This window comes from Haemaphysalis longicornis, unplaced genomic scaffold, assembly GCF_048455015.1.
Source record: "Haemaphysalis longicornis isolate Haplotype H1 unplaced genomic scaffold, Haemaphysalis longicornis Haplotype H1 scaffold_1, whole genome shotgun sequence".
Taxonomy (NCBI): domain Eukaryota; kingdom Metazoa; phylum Arthropoda; class Arachnida; order Ixodida; family Ixodidae; genus Haemaphysalis; species Haemaphysalis longicornis.
This window is the reverse complement of record NW_027526203.1, coordinates 439,203,956-439,223,272: the sequence shown is the minus strand read 5'-3', so window position 1 is coordinate 439,223,272 and position 19,317 is coordinate 439,203,956. Positions and strand designations below refer to the sequence as shown.

The following is a 19,317-nucleotide window of genomic DNA, read 5'->3' as shown; positions in this document are numbered from 1 at the left end:
AGAAGAAATTTCGAATAAAGCGATATTTCGAGTAAAGCGATTTCGTTATAACGAGGGATTACTGTACATACATACATACATACATACATACATACATACATACATGCATGCATGCATGCATGCATGCATGCATGCATGCATGCATGCATACATACATACATACATACATACATACATACATACATACATACATACATACATACATACATACATACATACATACATACATAACTTGGTATTTCACGCAATCTCGACCAAGAATCAAAATGATAAATGTTGAATGGAGCAATAAAATGGAGTCTAGACTTCTGGCAAGCAACGTTGACGAGAACTCTGACATGTCGAGGAGGGAAGTTTGTCCACCCGTTCCGCGCGTACAGCACAGACAGATTTCTGTCTCTTTTGTACTTGAGGGCACCGCTGAATTTTTCTGTTCTTGTTGCTTGTTGGAGTGTTGTTTCCAAAAACAAACACCGTTGTTGCGGAGGAGAGATAGGCGTGACCTTCACCTAGGCCCACACAAGCACAGGCAGTCGGCGCACGGAGGTGTGTCTTTCCTGCGTGCTAGACGCACGCCACGGGCTTGAGTGACGTGCGGGCTCACCGCGGCGCAGACGTTTCCCCGGTCGCCCTGGAAGCCACCGTTGCGACCGGCGATGCGGAAGGCGCTGGTGACACATTTGCTGACGCGCTTTGCTGACGCGGCATTGCCTGGGCAGCGCGCGTCCGCAAGCGTGCCGCAATCGCCTTCCCCGTCGTGAGTGTGAATGAGCCCTGACATTGGTACGCTAGGGCCGCCTTTTTTTTTTTTTCCGATATGAGAGCGTTCCCTTGAAACATCGAACGGCGAACACTCCGAGAAGGGGGCGCTCTTGTTAAGCCAAATATAGAGCCACTAAATAAGATTTAGTGGCTATAGCCAAATAATGAAATCCAACACAGGCGACTTGTATTTTTCTGCAGCAGTTCATCGTCCTTGCGAAATAGGATCAGGCTCCCGGCACGGATGAAAACACTCGTGTGGGGAGAGGGGTTTGGTATTTGTTGAGTTTCCGCCGCCAAACGTTTCCCCATGTGTTTGTTTTTTTTAGGAACTATTGTGTTCGCAGATTGTGCGCGGCACTTCGAGCGCAACGCGAGCCTACGTTTTCAAGTCGAGCCCACCCCGAGCCCGTTGACTTACTGTATTATCCCACCTGGGCCTGGTCCCGATGGACGGGTGCCCGTGCAGTATAAACCATGACCTCGAGCACGGGATATTTCCTGCGGTCATTTAGAGGGATGGAAAGATATACAATTACATCGCCCTCCAATAAGATAAGAAAGAGAACGCTCTACGGGGCACCGAAGCATGCATGCTGTTATGTCTGAGTGTGTCAGCATAACTTCTCTCCGAGTTATGTGGGCAAGTTATTGCGCTGAGTTTAGTGTCGCTGAATTCTTTGCTGCCGAGTCCGGGCAGCATTTGAAGGCAAGCATTCTTCAGCTCCTTCAAAATAATTTAGTGCAATCAATTCCATCCCTCCCCTCACACACGCACACGTAGCACGCACGCACGCGCGCGCACTAAACCACCCATTGCGCAGCAACTGATCAGATACGTTATAATTTGGCCCATTCCCGTGAAAAAACGTAACTGCCGCAAAATTCAAGGTGGTCATAGGTCAGCCCCGTGCGTTAAATAATGAAGCTGCCGTGAAACACAGTCGTCATTGTATACATGTGCACACCGATGTCTACTTCCAATCCCAAGCCGGTGCATCCCGCCTCTGCCGCCCTTCCTGTCCAAGCATAACCTGTATCATTTGCAAGCAAAACGGTGCTAGCGTTAGGCTCACGGCAGGAAAAAAATCGCGGCATAGCAACCCTTTACTTCTATCAAGGCGGAAGCCTTAAGTGCACAGTTCTGCGAAAACGCGCCGTTGTTGCTCTTGTAGTTTTCCGGTGGTATTCAAACCCGGGTCTAAACACTAGCAGCCCGATGCTCACCGACTGTGCCATCTCCGCTCGTTACCAGCGCAAAACAAAAGCAGTTGTTCCTTCGTGGCACGTATAGCTTTGAGGGGCAGTGTGCACGTTCCACAAAATTCACAAAACTATGTATTGGAAACGTGAAAGTTGTACAATAATGCGTGCCGCGTGACACTCGAACGTGACGACACGTGCGTAGAACAGGTGCACACCAGCCGCGCAGAACCCTGCACTCCAATAAGGAAGCTTCGGCGTGTGCCTGCAGCCCGCGCGTTGACGCAATTCGGGCCGTAAGACAAAGAAACGAAGGCGAAGATACAGACACGGACACAGAATAAAGGACCCGGGCGATGCGACTCGCGCAAAAAAAAAAAAAAAAAAAGAAAGGAAAGCGAAGAAGAGAGATATGCAAATACGACGTAGGAGTAGTGGACTTGTTAAAAAGTATCGCCAGGCTTTCGCCTTCAAGAACGTACGCAGATTTAAGTGCGCCGACTAGTTTATGTTTCAATTGCGTCCACTGTGTCTACTACAGACTGGTGTCGAGAATGGCCCCTGGAACCGGCCTTGGCACGTGTTGTGGCGTTCTGCTGGCGCACCCGGCTTCGTATCGAGCCTCGTACGTCCGCAGGCCAGTGACCACGCTTCTCAGAAATCTCGCCACCACTGGCGGCAACGTTTCTCCCTGCAGATTTTCTCAATGGGCCTACCGCACAAACGCGCGGAAACATTTCTGCTCTCTGCTTCCTCGCCTGCAGCGCAGCTGACGCCATCGCGCCTCCCACGACACGTCGCCATGAGTGCGCGCACGTGGAGCCTGACGCGCGTATACAGGAAGAGCGATAAGGGGTGAGAGATCGCCCCTCCCCCTCTACGCGCTCTGGCACTGTGCCGGCGCCAGCGTGCTCGTCACACCACCGCGAGAAAGGCGATCTCCTCAAAATAAAGCATTTTGGTGAGCGTAACCGCGTCCAGCACTCAACTGAACAGCCGATACAGAAGCGTGCGATTCAAACTTGGTATTTTTTACCCACTACACCCAACTCCTTGATTGATTGATTGTGGGGGATTAACGCACCGACGCTACACAGGCGATGAGGCGTGCCGTAGTGGAGGGCTCCGGATTAATTTTCACCATGGCATCTGGGGATGTTTAACTTGCGCTGAAATCTCGAACGCAGGGGCGCTTTCGCTTTTCGCCTCCATCAGAAAAGCGGCCGCCGCGTCATTGGGCTCAGCAGCACAACGCCATAGCCACTGAGCCACAGTGGCGGGTACATTTAATTCCTTGACAAGCATACCAAACCAAAAAAAAAAGAAGAATCACAGTAGAAAAGACTGAGCGCATGTTAGCAAATAAAACAAGAAAATGTGTATGAATTGGCCTCACTCGCCATCCAATTCTTCACGACGCTGCGAGTTTCATCTCTAAAAAATATTTTTCTGTGGCTGGTGGATGGATGCAGAAGAATTCCATGTCGACAGTTTAGCGTTCTAGCCTCGTGTCATTAAGCTTCGGAAATATTGGTCGTTTTTTGGCGTTATCCATAATTGTTTCGCTAGAGCGGTGTACGCACTAACGAGCGAAGCGCTCCTGCCTGTGGTCTGTAGGCATATTTATTATTCAGCGTCACACACTCTAAATGTTTACCGTTCTCCTTCCGGTGCATTGTGGCTAAGCATTCTTACGAGGACATCCAGAGTGTATGCAGTGCATACGCCAGCTGCGACATGGGGCTGTCAGCCTGCGAGCAAAGGATGAGAAGTGGAAATACGTTTTCTTCTCGACAAGATTCGATGATTGATCTATAGACGGATATTTTCCCGTGGAGTCCTTTCCTTGCGCTTTGACGAAGTAGAAGGAGGGGATAACTTTGTCCTAACTTTATGAAATTTCTTCCCGGGATCGCAGAATTCTGTTCAACTGGGGCGCTTGCCAGTCCCCCGTAGTGGCAGTACTAGAACTGCGGCATCCGTGCACCCAATCTTCAGGGCTCGAAGGCGTCGTGAAGGTCGAGCAGGCAATAAATCTCTCCGAGTGTGAACTTCCCGGCCTCACACCGCCTTTAATTCTTCGGAGAAAGACACAAAGTGAAACTCGAGCGGCACACTCGGCAGCCGCCCAAAAACCACGAGCGTAAAAACGCGCGTATTTCAAAGCTTCCCGGAGGGTCACGCGGGATGGCGCGAATAGACTATTCTGAGATGGATGGGCAGCCGCAGCGCGGCCATCGCCCGCACACGTCATATGTCGAGGGAGAACAACAGCTCCCGGCATCCGTGACGCGTATCGATGGCCACGCTATCCCATAGTAGCCGCCCACGATCGCGCGGCTGCTGCGTTCGTAATTACATTTGGTCCAGCGTCCAAACGACAACGGCTGTGCCTTCTCTGGCGAACGGCGTTTTTCTTTCCACTCGGGCCCTCGGGGGTTTATGGTTAGAGGTTGGGCCGGCCGATCTGTCACGCGAAACCCGAGGAGCTCCTCCTCTCCTCCCCCTGGCTGGCCGGCGGTAGCAGCAGCGCCACTCGGACTCGAAATGATCGTAAAGCCGCTCTTTTTCGGGCTTGCACCGACTGTAGCAGTTTGTTTAAAGTGGCATCTTCAAGCCGCAGCTCTGTTTGCTTTCGCCCGGGGTGTTCTGCTGTTTTTCCGTCATCCGCAATCATTCCGCCAACTGAGTCTTCTATTTAAGTGGCCCCAGCGTTCTCGCGAAGCGCGCCTCTCAAGTTTATAAGGGAAAAGGGGCCGCAGCGCCGGTCCTTAATCGTGATCGCTGCGCACGACGACGCGAGAAAAAGAAAAAAAACAATCTTGTTCCTCCGCCCACGGCCCCCGTTGCTCAAAGCCGAGATACTATATACCGTGCTCCTCCTCCCTAACGGCCACGCACGAAATACGGCCGTTTGTCTGTCTGTGAGAGCACTGGACGCCCGTTCTGGAAAACAACGTTGTCCGAGTAAATTAATAACGAAGCCTTACAAACCCGGCTGCAGTGAAAAACTGGGAATGGTTCGAGTGCGACTACGAGCAGAAAAGAGAGCCGGTGCCGGTAATGCGGCCAGCGCACCCTTGAGTGCGCTTACGACGACTTTGTCATCGCTGCCATGTTGAGCTGACTGCCCCCACGCAATCCTATTTATAATCCTTACTGTTCACATTTCTAGTACTCTAGAAAAGAAAGCACTTATCTAATCAACACTTCGCTATCGATCGAGTGGCGAGAAACTGACGTAAATGCCCTTTCTTACTCGATTCATTTTACAAAATCGCGTAAACTTTTTATACTGGCTTTGTTATTTCTCCAAGATTTCTGGATCCCACTGTAACTTTGGGTTGATGGAAGCGGAAGGAAAATGTTGGGGACAGCTTTCTTCTCCTGGAAGCGTGAGTCAATCGAATGGTCATCCAATATAGATGATATAGATGAGGTCCTTTTGCCGCCCAATAAGCGCAGACGGCAACTCGAATAACAAATTCGTGGGACGAACACTCGGTGATGTGCAAATTTTAGCTGTGGCTGAAGTTATAATTGGTTCTAATTGCTGATTGATTGATTGATTGATTGATTGATTGATTGATTGATTGATTGATTGATTGATTGATTGATTGATTGATTGCGATTTATTTTGGTTAAGTGTTTCACCTAGATTTTGCCAATCCACCTCTGTGTAAATGTGGCATTCTATTATTTTGTTTGAGCCCCACGTTAAGTTATTATTGGCTTAAATTGCTGTTTCGTAAAATTTGTTCATTTATTTGTTGACTAACTTGTCGATTCGACCACCCCTTGTACGAGTTGTTTACCAATTTATGAAGCCTTGCCAATTCATGAGCATCTTTGTAGGCATGCTTTTCCGCGAAAATCAGCAGGAACATATACATACATAAAGAAGCACCCCAACACGGCAAGCGCTGTAAAGCATTGACTTCCGCTTGTTTTCGATATACAAGTTCGATATTCAAGTAGTGTTCGATATTTGGCGGCCACTTTTAAACGTTCCAGAATGTGCATGCGATTTCAGCTATTCGACGTCTAAAATTGCGTGGAATACCTCGGCAATCCATCTCAAAATTCCATGAATTTTGCCAAATACAGGATATGAGCTAGAACGCTATGGATTTGACCGCAAACTTTGGCGATGCAATGTTAAAACTGCAAGCGCAGTTTAGGATTTTGTCAAGCGGGATAGCTTACCCGTATCAAATTTTGAAATACAACGAAGTGAATAAAGCAGGGGGTCAGAAGTTAATTAAGTTCTTTTTGCTGATTAATCACGCGGTAATCACATTTTATGCTGCGTGCAATAACAGCTTGGTGGTGCAACCCAACAGTATTTGATGAAATCTTGGCATACCGCGCGTGTGAGTCTAGCATTCGTGTTGATCTGCAGGTTGCTTTTAAGGAAACATTCTGACTTGAATAACAAGCAAAAACACAGTGTACATACCTGCATGAGTCAAAGTTTCTCCGGCATAACTATTCACATAAGTACACGATCAGAACAGCCCAATGCGCTGTTTCAACTTTGCCCCAGTTACACGTTAATTGCAGCCGCAGCGTGGCGATCAGAATGAAAAAAATGCGAACACATAGTGATCAAATAAGCAAATAACACATAACAAAAACACATCGTATGCATATTCAAGTGCGCACGTACATCCTCACATTTGAACATTGGAGTACATGTGCAGGCATGCACACACATTGTACCGTTTATTCCTTTGCTCTTCCGAGCTCATACACACGTTGCATATACGTAGAAATAGATAAATATCTACGGAACGCACACAGAATACAATTTACTACTTCTGGCTTGATTGAAAGTAGAAAAGGTCGATGTAAAAAAAAAAAAAAGCTTCTGACTTAATAAACGTTTAGCTATCCATGTTTTTCAAACGTAGAAATTTGAAGCAATTAAGGAAATTACGTTTGTCGGTTCCTTATGAAACCAATTATTAAAACGAAGGCAGCAACTCGTCTTTAATGGTCACCATACTTCACATAAAGCGATATCGTTACTACAGATGGTGTGAAAGGACTCGCTCGAAATAGACACCTTGAAACGGGCTTTAAACAGACAAAGCTCAAACTCCCCTGTGTCGGCGACTGCGAATGCTGGCTTGCCCCATAAAGCTATCGCTTTAATTTTAGGACGCTGTCATCACTAACGAGTTTCCACAGGCGGCCTGGCAAACGTCTTCATGAAAAGCAGTCGCGAGTGCTTCCTGTAGTGCAGCGACAGTGATTGTCATCACACGCTTAGGCGGTTCGTTTATGAAACTCGCCGTAGAACGACACCAAACTTATTGTGCGTCACAATTGTCTCAGTTTCTTTGACCGTTAAGGCTTGCTTTTTCTCTGTCCCCGAAAAATGACCCACATTGGCATTTCGCACTTCTTGCCCCGTTTTTGCAAGCGCCTTGAACAGTTCCTGGTTGCGCACCGAAATAGAGCCCACGCTCCATTTTCTCTCACTTTTCTACGATTTCTCGGTCAGCTATCGCTCGGCATTTTAATGTCGTTTAATAGGAATACGTGTGGCTTGGAGACAAAACAACAGCTTCTCGCCTTTACCGCTATGCTCTGGTTTATAAGTTCCGGAAGAGTATTCACCATTCAGTGATCTTGGCTAGCCGGATATCGAAGCTGGTCGTCAGAATGACGAATCTATGGCAGCGAACGCCTTCGCCTCCTGCTGTCGTCCTTAGGAGCGTGCTTGTTAAGAAAGTCGTTATCAACTTCTAATGGTTAGCACTATGCGCAACAAGCTCTGGTAGGGATGTTCCGCGCGGCTGCCGCAGTACCATGCCCACCAGTAAGCTTGTATACATGTTGGCTTTCCTGCATGGCACAATGCGCCCTTGGTTAAAAATAGGCGGCATGTAACGTGGCATCCTGTGTATATAAAAGGACATATATCAAGTGCGGTGCTCCGAGGAACGAAAAAACTGCACTGGGCAACAACCCTTAGTTGCTTTTCATGCGCCTCCAGCCGTGTGCCGCCGGGTAACAGCGCACGTGCGCAAATAGCTTGAAGAAGATGGAAAGGAAACTTTTTTTGCCGACGTTCGAGGCACGGACGGTCGGAAATCTCTTCCTTGACTTAAAATGCCTCCAGTTCCCTATAAAACTTTTTGTGCCGCAGAAAGTTCTCTTTCAGGGCCTCTTACGAAGTACCTCCGCCGCAAACAACTTGCGCATACAAAAATGGAAACCCTGGAAACCCTTCCCCACCCAACGTGCGCTTTGAACGAGGCGCCCTCTTCGATCCGGCCCTCCCCCGACAACTCATTTCCCGCGCCAAAAAATAACATAAAGAGCGCGCTTTCGTCTGGCAACATCAATCGCAGATGTACGAAGCGCTCTTTCAATATTTGGGAAAGAAGCAGCAGCCCCCATTTCCTGCATGCACTGAGATTTTTTTTCTTCTTTGAACATCGAAATAAACATTTCCTTCCTGTTTTCTTGCTGCCGTGCCGGCGCATTTTGCTCTTTGTAATTAAATGAGATAAATGAGATGCGCTCTTTTCCATGGCAGCGAGAGGTACAGTATACCCGTACTGATTCTGATTTGTTTCCTCTTTTGGCGTTACAGCCTCCGAACCGAGCAACGTTTCAAATATTCACTGCACGCTTGTTTATACTCTCGAGTGGTTCGGCTCCCGTGGCTATTCAGACGAGCCAAGCTCTTGTTGTGGGAGCGGGGTTCTGGCATTGTGCTGATCCCCGACGGGGAAGGTTATTTCAGGAGATGAATCTCCGTGCCCCGCATAGTTAGTTAGTCCGATTTTTCCCCAACGGCAGAGCATCCGTTCCACTCGAAGAGCGGAGAAAAAGGAAAGTAAAAGTAGGTTAACCTTCGTGTCATCGTTCATACTTCCAGACGAAGCTTTGAAGCAGACGCAGCCTTCAGCTACACCTACACATTGTATGCTTGTATGGATCGACAGATTCCCAGTCCGGGAGTTGGTTGTCATCGTCTTTTTTTAAATTTCTTCTCTAACTTTAACAATGTTTGCCATGTACTGCTAGAATGAATGCTCTTTTGGGTGCGCTTGTGGACTCAAGAACTCGTACACAGAATGTGCACACTGTGCCCCATATGTAATGGAACTGAAGTTACGATGTGATAGCAAAACATTTGTAAGCAGTAGAAGAAACTTCTCGAGGAGCCAGAGGAATTATGTGAGAACATGGTTGACTTCCGATTAAAAACAAAAACAGGGTTTACTGACGTTTCGACTGGAGGACCAGGTTACTCAGATGAAGACTGGTCCTCCAGTCGAAACGTCAATAAACCACTGTTTTTGTTTTTAATCGTGCGTCAACCATTTTCTCAAATATATATATATATATATATATATATATATATATATATATATATATATATATATATATATATATATATATATATATATATATATAAGGGTTGGCAGTCATGAAAACAGATAAAGAATTTGGAAAGACAGAAAGAAAGTGGAGAAAAAATTCCCGCTGGGTGGGATCCGAACCCACGACCTCCAAAATACGCGTCTGGTGCGATGACCACGACGCTACCGGAGGGGCTATTTTCCCCTCCATTATATATATATATATATATATATATATATATATATATATATATATATATATATATATATATATCTTGAGAAAGATCGGCATCCGATCGAAACGTCGACCAATAAACAGTTTTGTTAGAAGCTATACCCATTTTTACTATATATATATATATATATATATATATATATATATATATATATATATATATATATATATATATATATATATATATATATATATAGCGAATCAGAATAGGAAATGAGGGGCTCGTTGAAAATAACACAGAAATAAGGGCCTCTTACGAAGTACCTCCGCCGCAAACAACTTGCGCATACAAAAATGGAAACCCTGGAAACCCTTCCCCACCCAACGTGCGCTTTGAACGAGGCGCCCTCTTCGATCCGGCCCTCCCCCGACAACTCATTTCCCGCGCCAAAAAATAACATAAAGAGCGCGCTTTCGTCTGGCAACATCAATCGCAGATGTACGAAGCGCTCTTTCAATATTTGGGAAAGAATATATATATATATATATATATATATATATATATATATATATATATATATATATATATATATATATATATATATATATAGACCAAAAAACTTAATAGCTTTGTGGGTATTTATTGGGCTGTTGCCAGATTTTTTGTTAAAGCTCGTTCATAGCTGCACGTAGCGCACGTGTTACGTTACGTCCGCAAAGCCACTGACGCGACCGGCGGGGGTGGGTGACACACTCTGGTGGTCTCGACGCGTACTCGACTTCTCTATTCGCACGTCATCAATGTGAACTGCGTCATCCCAGAGTGCACTGTACGGAAAGATGAATGCTGCGGTTGCGCTCCGCGAAACAGGCGATAACTCGGCACATGCGCCTGTAGTAAGTTCGCGCTGACACGCGCCGTAGTATAGCAGGGTTGGCTTTTCCGGCTGACGCAGCAAAACCGGCGTAACGTGACGGACCGCTACCGACGTTATATGCGCGCCACCGACGTCAAACAATTAACGTAACTCGCCAAGCGTGCTTTTTGGCGAACAAACATAACCTTTGAGCGAAAGGAAGTTGTAGACCCTGAAGCCAAATATTGATGTCATACAAGTTCTGGATTTCGTGTAGTGAAGGTGATTCTTGGAGATTCTTGCGCAACGTCCCGGATGTCGGTATAGGTGCCCTGATAGCAGAATATCAACGTGAAATTCTCTGACGCAAAAGCAGTCACTCCTCTGCCATTTCAACAGTTTTTACCGTCTCACTTCTGCCTGATTTTGTTGTCAGCCACGGGCAAATATGTTGCCGGGTTTCGATAAATTTTTACGTGGCCATGCAGCGACCGGCCGTTTGAAGGGCAGCTAATCTTCTAGAGCTCGCTCGGCTGGGCATTCGTTTAGAACGCGGGAAACGTGCGACTGTGAGTCACACCGCCATTGCCCTGAGGCACTACGAGGTGCAGGACACCGGTATGACAGGTTTGTGAATTTTCGATTGGCTTGTGCCTCTACATTTAGCTCAAAATTTAGTTTTCACGCACTTCTAGAAACGTTTCACTTTCCGAATAAAAACTGCTGCTGCGTGCCACGGGAACGTTGTTGTACAAATGCGAGTCAGATTAGTAATTAAATTATAAACAGTTTTTTCCCTTGTATCGACAGGATTGCCTCCAAAAAGAAATCAGTTCAGTACGCCATAAAAAAATTCTGCGGGGTTTTACACGCCGAAGCTACACCTGGGCCATGGGGTGAGCGGTTGTGCAGAGCCACGGATTAATGTAACTTAGACCACCGGGGCATCTCAACGTGCACCGAAATCTCGGAGAATTTTCGCTTTTCGCCTCCATTAGAGAAAATGCCTCCGAGGCCCGCATCACACTTGAGCTCCGCGACACAAGGCCTCGGCTACTGAGCCACCGCGGCGGTTATTCCAACAACATAACTCGCACGGTGTACGCACATAAAGGTCGATTCACCCCCTTGGTGCTGTGCCTCGCGTATCTTAGACGCTCGAAGGGGGATGAGCTGGCTTATATTTCCACAGCGGCAGCTGCCAATGGGGCCATGTCTATAGAGATTTCGTTGCAGGCAGAGCAGCATCAACCGATTTGCGGCAAAGCCAACTTTACCACGCGCTTTCCGGTGAACCGACGGCCCTTACAGGCGGTTTACCAAAGTTTATCATCATCATCATCCTTATTATTATTATTATTATTATTATTATTATTATTATTATTATTATTATTATTATTATTATTATTATTATTATTATTATTATTATTATTATTATTATGTAATTTTTTGCGTGTGTCAGCAACGCTGCCCCTTAATTGCATTACTTGTGAAGTGTGGTCATCGTACCTTGCCTGTTTTTTGTTTTCGTGTGCCAGCTCAAAGGCCCTCCGGCTGTTCCTGGACACGTTAATAAATGATTGATTGATTGATTGATTGATTGATTGATTGATTGATTGATTGATTGATTGATTGATTGATTGATTGATTGATTGATTGATACGCCATTTTGCCGCAGGGCATCAAAGTGATCAGGAAGTCATAGACAGAAAAAACACAAAAACTGAAGTAGATGTATGAAGAAACAGAGAAAACGAAGGGAACAGAAGTTACACGATTCAGGCGGCTTTATTAAGCATCACAATACTGTAGAGGGCAGTACGAAAATATATCATGCACTCCTCCGTCTAACGTCGACGTTGGTTGAACGTGAAGCTTTCTCGTGACGGACTCTTTGGTTGCGCAATCCCACACTGCGAGCATGTCTACTATGGAGGTACGCAACACTGTTCTAGAACACTTGCAGCAACACTCGGGTGTGCACTGCGTATAGGCCTAACGTTTGGGTTTGGTGTACGGCGCGAATCGGTACCTGCTGCTTGGCGTTCGCTTCGACCGTGTGGACGCTTCGTGCGACAGTGTTGTCGATTTTTGCAATGAAGGGAAAGAAGTGTCGAAATGGAGCAGTCGGACAGACGCCTGCTTCGTAACGCAAGGGGCTCAGGTTCGGCACCGGTCACGGGAAGCGTTTTTTTCTTTCACTTCACTCACGATCATTCATCATCATCATCGTCAGAGAAAGGTGGCTTTCCTGCAGAGCGTATTGTATAAGGGCATCAGTGGGGACGCTGAAGCTTCGATTTAAAAGAAAGCCCAGAAGTTTCTTGTGATGGGAACTGGGCCATGTCCTGTAGTTAACACTGTGTCGGGGTACGGCTGGCCGAAGGCCTTGACATGGCCCCATAGGAGGCGTTTCAATCAGCGTCTCTGCTACAGAAGCATTTAATCGTAATCTCGCGTGTGACTCTCAGTCTCTGTCATTACTAACCTTGCAACAAACCCGTCAGCCACGAAAATCGTTAGTCCTTCGAAGGAGGTGTTTTGCCACATGGAGAGACATTATCAGTCGAATTTCTCAGCGTATATCGTTTACAGATGCTGCTGACAACTGCAACACATCTCCTCTAATCACCCGCCAATCTTTTTTAGTGAACTTTTGTACGCAGGGTGTCGAACCGGAATTTTTTCGGGTTCGGTTCGGGTTAAGGTTCAAGCCTTTCGGGTTCAGTCCCGGTTCGGTTCCGGAGCACCATTTCGTTCCGGTTCGAACCGGTTCAAACGGGTTCAAACGGGTTCGGAGAAAAAGAGCAGGAGTGTTATTTGTGTTTAATTTTTTTAGTGCTGCGTTTTCGTTTCATTGTAACGTAGGTATAAAAACAAATTCATATTCTATGTTTATTTGCGCAAACGTTCTCATTTTGGCAATTCAAAAAGACCCTGCAACCCTTTTTGCAATTTTTTCGAAATGTCAAATGCTTCCGGAACGTAGTCAACGAACACGTGCAATACTAAGATTATAGAGGGTGGCAAAACACCCCAGCCAAAAGTTACCGTTCTATATCTATTAGGCAACTTGGAAACTTGCTCAAAAGATTTTTCTCTCTTTCGCTTCTTCGACCGCCGGAAAAACACCATTACAGCAGTGGAGGGGCTATTGGCCGGGTTTCCTTCAGCTGCAGCAATGAACGCATTCGATAGCCACGTAATAAAGTTGGAGATGCTTGCACTATATAAGTCGCTCAAGGCCTGGATGATTTCTTTCTATGTAAGCCCTGAAGGACACACCGCCACTTATCAGTAGGTTTGAAATTGTTCATTTACATGTTCCGTTGTCGTGTCTCACTGCGGTAGTAGTAGTCATCGTCAAATCCATCTATATCGTCGTCTTCATCATCACGCACGACTGGCGGCCCAGGATCGCTTTGTCCGCACGCTTTCACATGTGTTCGAAAGTGGAGCGCGTCAACACGTGCTAGAACCCGTGGCAACCGGGTCCGCGAACTATGCGTCTGTAGCGCGAGCTGTCTTGTGCATCCCCCTTGAGGCGCGGTCGCACATGAACTGCTTTCTTAGTATTTTTTTCCGAGCACCACGCGCAAGCCTGGACGATGCCAGGCGCTTCACGTAAGGCGCCTGCTCACGTGCGCGGTAAGCGGCTGGATTAACTATGACCCGGGGGTTTTCTGATGACGCCGCACACATTACAGCCAGCAACAGCAGCTTCGATGTTCAAAATGGTGCAGCTTGCACTACTGGCACAAGGGTCATCCTCGCTTTTTCGGATCTTGCTCTTTTCCTAAGTTTTGCTGGGCTCCGCTCAGTTTTTTTAGTTTTCGGGATGTTCTTTCTAGGCTAGACTAAGTGTTGAGGGGTGAGGCTAGGTTTACCCGGTTTTGACAAGGCCGTTCCGGTCGGTCCCCAACACTAACAGGGAGAAGCTAGGTCGACCTTCCTATGCACTATTTCTCCAGCCTTGCGCCACTAGTGTAGCTGCGCCAATTTGTTTTTGCGTTTTAGTAGCCCGAAAAATACTCTCACCTTTAAGATGGTATATAGTAAAGGGTGCACCGCATACGCATATGCCCCTTGTGCTAACACTCGAGCAGGCGCGAAAGCCGGCTTCACTGTTATACAATATTTTCTGCGGTGGTGCACCAATTACGGGCAGCGCAGGTTTCGTCCTTAGTATTTTTTTGCGGACGCCACCGAACCAGGTTCAAGCTTAAGTAGCTCCGCTGTTTAAAGAAAGCCACAAAAGCAATGCAGAAATGAAAGGCGTTTCTGCTGCGGTGAGCAAAGCAGGCAGCACCGCTCCGTGCCGTGATACCTAGAGCTTTCGCAGTGCTTCCAGACGCGAAGGAAAGAGTGAACGCGTTCGTCTACCATCTTTTTTTTTGGTTCCATCGAGTGTCGCCGTGGTGCGGCTTTGCGTCCCACACCCCCGCCTGGGTGGCTGGTGACGGGCCGCCGCTCGTCTCCAAATCACGCATCCTCGCCGAAATCTCCTGGCTGGTGGGCAGGCAGGCAGACAGGTGTAATTTACTGACAAGCGGGCACCCTTTTGGCAGGACAGGCAATTTCTCTGGGTAGCAGAGAGCCTGCCCGACCGCCATTGTATTTGATACCATCAAATAACCACAAGAGCACGCCCGCACACACGCGTATTTTCGCACAATAAGGCAAAAAATTTCGCATTAAAAAAATTGGTTGATCTGCTACGCTTTTTAAGTACCTATAGTTTCCGCTGACCAAGCAACGGAAGCGCTTTGTGTCATCGTCCGGCATACCCTTCCATCCAGGAAAAGATCCACTCCAACGCAAGGACAAGTGCACGCGTTGGGTGACATGCAGCTCGCGGAGCCCCATCGCTAAGTTCTGCAGTTAGGCCCAAAGTTTGCCTTTGAGCGCCGTTTTTAAAACGTGAAAAAGGTTAGCTTATTGGCCCGTGCCATCGCTCGCCATGTTCCCCAGGGTGATAAGCAGCGCCGCATCGGGGAGTGCATGGATGCCGTCGTGCGGCCCACAGTCAGGCCCGAAATAAGCTTCAACTGGAACGTTATTACATTGCATGGTAAACGATGACCTGAAACGGCTTTTAACGGGTGAAGAAAACTAATTCGTTGTTTTACCGAAAGGTATGTTTTGTGAGCAGGCTTTAAGAGTAGTGCATAAGAATTTGAGAGTGAAAACACCGCTTGTTTGTATCCCCCCTTCCGTGTCTTCGCCTAGTTTCTGCTCTGTTAGCTGCAGGGAACAGCACCAACTAGCCCAGCATATACAACACTCCAGCAGTTGATGATGTCCTTGGAAGCCTTCACAAGGGGGCAGGGATGCATTCGAATTAATAACACATTGAAAGCTTTACACAATATTAAACACCATGTACATGGGAACCACGATGACTAAGCCATGATATGTTGCCTCGGAATATACGTTCAAGCATAACTTATTCGTAATGCTAAAAGAAAATTGGGGAAATGAACAGTATCTAACACAAACTGATAGTATACACTCTTAGCGAAAAAGGACGAAGAAAGGACTAAGTAGAGCTGTTAGCCCTTGCGAGCGACCGTTGCTCCTCAAGAGGAGTAACTGTGGGAGCGTGCGTGCTGTGTGCATAATTCGCGGAGTAAATATTCGTCCCCGCCGAATTAGAGAGCAAAGGGAGGACGAAACGCCGAGCAGTTACTCCCCCCTGTAATGGCGTCGCTGCTATGCGACGTGCCGCATATATCTGTTCAGTCTCATATACGGACAACTTTACATTATATTGAGGGTTATAATAGGAAGAAAAACTGAATGGTTGCGCGACTACCCAGTATGCGTAATATTTGGTGGCGCTGTGAGGCAAGTGGTAAAAATACCTTCAGACACAAGGTAGACCACCATAATCAAAAACTAGAAATCATATTTTTGAGGCCCCGGAACCGGTTCGGAACGGTTCCTTCGATTCGTTCCGGTTCGGGTTCGGTTCCAAAATGGCGGAAAAAATACGGGTTCGGTTCAGTTCCGGTTCCGGGCAAAAATTTGGGTTCGGTTCCGGTTTTCGGTTCGGTTCCGGTTCCGGTTCGCAACCCTGTTTGTACGGCTAAAAACGTGGAGGCGGTGGAAAGCGTTCAGTGATAGATCCCTGAAATGGCAGAAAGGACACCAATTGCCGCAGGTTCAAAGCGGGGTTATTTTACTTACGAAGTCGTTACGAGAAAATGGGGAATCCTCCCCACCCCTTCAGGCCCTACCGGATCTGCAGGTTGGCCGCCTCGGACAGCCAAAAGCTCGTCCTTTTATTACACCAGGACGCCCTTATTCAAGCTTGCACAAACACGGATTGGTCATTTGCCACACCAAAGTTGCCTAACGCCACTCTAGGTTCATCTGTTGCGTTACCCCAGCTGTTTCGCATTTCCGACTCGTATCAGCTTTCCTCATTAATTCGAACGCAATTAATGGCGCGGTAATAAACTAGAGAGCTGGCGTGTGGCGCGTGGCGTCGGCGTCTGTAGCAGCAAAACTTCGACGCTTCGAACATACATCCGCAGAGCTGTATTGACTCGCGATTTTCTTGACATTAGGCCTAACGTTACGCTTTGAGTTATAACGGCGCTAATTAACGGGCACCCGCAGTTGGATGCAGAATGAGTTTGAATTTGGGCACACCGAACGTTAAGCCGAACAAGGGGGAAAGCACGTACCCGCAGGCAACGGTTTCCGGGATTTTCCTGACGTTGGGCCTAACTCAAACCTAGGGACACCTGAGTTATTTAGGCATCCTTGGAGTTTTTCATGGCTGACCTCACTTTCGATCCCACCACCGTACGAAATATATTGTGGACCTTCAGCGAATGACAAGTCCTGCTGAACGTCGGCGTGACTGCTTCCGGTACCCCTGACAGCGATGGTTTCTAGAAAAATATCTCCGTATGTCCTACACTATCAGCAGTTATGGAGCCATACTGATCATAATGACGCAGGAATCTGCATTTTTTTAATGCACGTGCTCTTTTGGGATGAAAATTTTTGGGACTTGTTGCGTAAAAGATATTTGCAATTAAACGTCATGGGTAGTCTATGTTATGGAAAGTGAACAGGCGTGAACTCTGTACCCCCAAGCGTGGGTGGAGTTGTACGATGTTTGAGTGGGGTCAGTCGAGACGCGTAATTTCGCTTTAGTGTCGCGCAGAGCTTGCAGTCGGCACAGCAGGCACTTCGGGACTTTCGTGGGGTGAGCCTCAGCGGTGAGAGCAGGGTGCCGCGTGAGGCGGCGCAGCCCGAGCCGACGGCCAGTTCCTTGAGCCGGACACGATCTGATCTCTGGGCGACCCTCGCCGAGTGTCGGGCGGCCGCTGCACCCTCGCGCATGAGGGGACGCGCGATGTCCGCGCTATCGTGGCCATCGGCATGTGCGGCTGTGTAGTTCGGATCAGCCGCCGCCTGTCCTGGCGAGCCGCCTTTGTTCAGATTGGCGATAAACGCGCCGATGGCGTAAGGCGAAGGCGGCCGCCCATCGGCAACCTGCAACGGTGTGTAACATTTGGAGCGCGTGTTACGGCGCGTCGTTAGGGGGGCGCCGGGGCGACGTGCGGGTCCTATTAACACGTTCCCGGTGGCGCTCCCTCATGCAGAACAGCGTGGTCCAGTGCGGACGAGAGACGTGCCCGCTACCGAGGGGCTGCTACTTCCTGCAAGAGTCCAAGGGGAACAAGTGCTGCGACGTCTGCAAAGGTAACCGCAATCCCGTCCGTGCGATAAACAAATCACTCCCTCGCCTCCGCGCTTTTCCGTGGGCTTTGCCCAAAGCGCGCGCGCGCTTCGCTCTAGCGACACGCCGCAACAGGACAGCCCCGGTGGCCTCCCATCCGCGTGGTTGGCGTGCTCTCGAGAGGCACGATCAGATCACTGCCTGCCGGCATCGGTATCCTCGATGAGACAGTGTGAAACATGCAGAGAAAGAACAAAAGTCGCCATGCAAAGGAGGCTATGATTGAGAGGAGCATTGCCCACACCGTAGCAGTGACCAGATTGCGATCAACGTTTTTCTAACGTGGCGGCATCTTTTATGTCACTCGCAACCAGCGAAAGTTTATCGCGCCGCCCTTTCATTCCTTGTCATTCCCCTTGGTGAAATGTGGCCCTCCGCGGGACTGTTGATCTTACTGCAGGCGCGCACCGCTGAGAGCATGAAGAGCAAATATGTGAGCTTGCTGTGTACGTTCTTGCCCGCCCGTTCTCCCGCAGGCTGTGTCTACAAGGGCCGCGTCTACGCCAGCTCGGAGGAATGGAGCGACCCTCACGACCCGTGTCGCAGATTTTTCTGCCAGGTGAGCACCCGGCCGCTTTGCTTGTCAACCTGGAAATCTATCTCCCTCCGCCCTTCAGCCCTAATAGAAGGTTACAAAAAAAGGGTGCACTCTAGCGTGCGCACACGGCGGCCTTGCTTGGGTCAAAGAACTGAATGCACCATGCTCGTCTTCTCGAAACATGTCGCACTCAGGTTGGCCTTTCCTAGGAAGAATCAGCAATGAACGATATTCTGTCTGGTATTTATACAAGCTCCTTTCCTTCCGTCTGGACATTTCTTCTGGCGCTGGTGGCGTTGCCGCGCTCTGGTTTTCACAGCACTCCCCGCGAACCTTTGCGGTGGAAAGGGAGGTAAAGTTTTGCACAGTGTTGCCCCTTGGCAATTTACAACGTGTAATAGCAGTAACACCGACTGCTCACCCCCACCCCATTTATGTTCGAATATTCTTCCCTTTCACGGCGATATAAACGTGTTCATGCCGAAGTGGTACAGCGCAAGTATACGAAGGACAGATGAAGGAAGCACAGGACGGACGCCTGTCCTGCGCTTTCTTCCTCTGCCCTTCGTCTGTTTGCGCTGTACCACTTCAGCATGAACACCCACCAACTCACGCAACTGTCTGCATAACTATGATATAAA

General features: G+C 48.1%; 2 protein-coding genes across 2 annotated transcripts in view; one reads left to right on the top strand and one right to left on the bottom strand.

The window, feature by feature from the left end:
• Positions 1 to 19,317, top strand: part of Cv-2 (crosveinless 2-secreting protein) — a 242,579-nt gene that overhangs the window by 120,729 nt on the left and 102,533 nt on the right. Inside the window, exons 3-4 of the mRNA XM_077687490.1 lie at positions 18,002 to 18,101; positions 18,615 to 18,697. Of these exons, the coding sequence (XP_077543616.1) occupies positions 18,002 to 18,101; positions 18,615 to 18,697 (183 nt within the window). The remainder of the gene's footprint in view (positions 1 to 18,001; positions 18,102 to 18,614; positions 18,698 to 19,317) is intronic.
• The window catches only part of LOC144155817 (uncharacterized), a 295,602-nt gene that overhangs the window by 202,657 nt on the left and 73,628 nt on the right, over positions 1 to 19,317 (bottom strand). The window lies entirely within an intron of this gene.